Source organism: Microtus ochrogaster, chromosome 4 (genome assembly GCF_000317375.1).
Source record: "Microtus ochrogaster isolate Prairie Vole_2 chromosome 4, MicOch1.0, whole genome shotgun sequence".
Classification (NCBI taxonomy): Eukaryota; Metazoa; Chordata; class Mammalia; order Rodentia; family Cricetidae; genus Microtus; species Microtus ochrogaster.
The window spans coordinates 64,770,213-64,772,520 of NC_022011.1; the positions used below are offsets into that span (position 1 = coordinate 64,770,213).

The following is a 2,308-nucleotide window of genomic DNA, read 5'->3' on the forward strand; positions in this document are numbered from 1 at the left end:
TGCAATGTGTTGGTGTGCTGAGTCATCCTTGGATCCTGCTCACATTTCCCTGCACCTGACTCTGATGAAGAGCAGGCAAATGCAGCGTCTGGAAATAGACACAGGTGTCCACGACCTGGGAGTGATTTCCCAGCCAGTGGGGTTAGCAATTGTCCTCATTCCCACTCCCGGTAAACACGGCCTCGCGGGTGGCTGGGCTTTTGCATGAATCCAGGAAGAGGTTTCGGGCAAGTCATTTGGCTGAAGATGCTGCTTTCTCTGTGGCTGCGTCCCTGGGCTTGACCGTGAGAGCCAGTCTAAGCGAATCCTCCCCAGAGAGGATGACTTTCTCACCAACAGTCATCTTCGTGGTCATCTTCTGTGTGCAGTCTCTAGCTGCCATGCTGCAAAATGGCTTCATGGTCGCTGTGCTGGGCAGGGAGTGGGTACGGAGCCAGGCACTCCCTGCAGGTGACATGATTGTGGCCTGGCTAGCTGCCTCCAGGGTCTGTCTGCATGGACTTGCGATCCTAAACAACTTCCTGAACTTCATGTTCGGGAGCAAAAATTACTATTTTGGGACCCTTTGGGATTTCACCAACACCGTCACTTGCTGGCTTACCGCCTGGCTTGCCGTCTTCTACTGTGTGAAGATCTCTTCCTTTTCCCACCCCGTCTTCTTCTGGATGAAATGGAGAATTTCTCGGTCAGTGCCCAGGCTGCTGCTGGGATCCTTGATCCTTGGGGGCCTGTCAGCCATCTCCACAGCCACTGGAAATACAATTACCTTTCAGATGATGACCTGTGAAAACTGCACATTCAATTATAGAGTAAAGAAGTTCTTTCAGTATTATCATCGCTGTCATGCAATACTGATGAGCGGCACTCCGTTCTTCCTGTTTCTGCTGTCCATCATCTTACTCATGTTCTCACTCTACTGGCATCTGCAACAGATGAGGCACCACAGATCCAGACCTCATGATCACAACACGCAGGCTCACACCACGGCTCTCAAGTCCCTTGCCTTCTTCCTCATCTTCTATACGTCCTATGTCCTGTTCCTGTCAATTTCTACCGCCCATGTCATAACTATCTACAGTTCCTGGCGCTGGGCCTGGGAAGTGATCACCTACATAGGCATCTCCCTGCATTCCACCATTCTGATGCTCAGCAGCCCCAAGATGAGAAGGGCCCTCAAGATGAAGTTCTCCAGCCTCTGTGTTGCTGGCTCGTAAGACACGAAGGGCCCTGGACAAAGAGTGGCTCCTCTCTCCAGTTATCAGTATCAACAAACTGTTCTCTAGTGAATAGCGCCTTTCACAGCAGGAATTCACAGGGCCTCAATGCTCTACCTGCTTATTCAACCCCACCTCTTCCATGCTTTGCTATTTCTTTTCCCATATTTCTCTGTTTCTCTTGCTGCTCCTATTCGTTCTCTGGTATGGGTCACATTGGCCTCACCTGACATCCTCATTGCTTATGGGTCTCTCTCTCACGGTCTCTAAACAATATTCTCTGAGAATTTAAAGTATTGGTCTACCCTTATTTATGAATAACTGTGGCCAATGTCAGTTGACTCTCTGAGCAAACTAAAGTCTGGTAATAGATTCCTCAACGCTGTTGTTCTGGGACACTCCTGCTTTTGGTTTCAGATCAGTCTCTATGGTACAGCTTCTAGCCACTGTCCCATGAGACCTTGCCTTCTACCCCATGTTCTTTTGCCACCAGAGAACAGGCATTTCCCAGCTCCTTCATCCTTGTTACTCCCTACTTTGCTTTTCCTGTCAGTCAATGCCGTTTCTTTTTTGTTATGCATCACTTAGGACTAAATTCCATCAAGGAATTATACAAAGCTGCGAACACGTGTCAGTTTTGCCCCATTATGGATCCTATCAATGGCTTTGTGTGTTGTGCTTAAGTTGAATTAAACGGGGTTGTATGATATGCGAATGTCAAATTTGGTCCAGCAGAAGACAGATGAAAGCAAAGGAAATCCTCAACAATTCTTCACTTTAATAACCCTGCTCTTCTTATCTGTCCACCCTGGAAGAGGCACCTACATGCTGTTGCCTAGGCTTGTCGTCGCCAGACTGGAATTTGTGCCCGGTGGTCCACTGGAAGAAGAAAATATATATATGTAGGAGTCTCTATTCCTATATGATTTTATCTTCTCCTATAAATTTCCAGTTTTCTGTGTATTTGTAGTTTATATAATATATCAAAGTGAGATATGTGTATAATTAATAATAAATATGAACATGATAATGTCTTGGACATCCAGGCTGCTATAAAAGAAAGAAGAACATTAGAATTATCATGCTCTTATTAA

At 46.5% G+C, this 2,308-nt stretch overlaps 1 protein-coding gene across 1 annotated transcript; it reads left to right on the forward strand.

The window, feature by feature from the left end:
* Positions 1–299: 299 nt before the first annotated feature.
* On the forward strand, positions 300–1,214 carry LOC101999395 (taste receptor type 2 member 134-like). The gene has a single exon (XM_005346750.1). The coding sequence runs from the start codon at positions 321–323 to the stop codon at positions 1,212–1,214; it is 894 nt and encodes a 297-aa protein (XP_005346807.1). The 5' UTR covers positions 300–320.
* Positions 1,215–2,308: the final 1,094 nt, after the last annotated feature.

What these genes read in the sequence shown, in the direction of transcription:
- LOC101999395 (XM_005346750.1), top strand. Translation starts at nt 321, where the DNA reads ATGACTTTCTCACCAACAGTCATCTTCGTGGTCATCTTCTGTGTGCAG.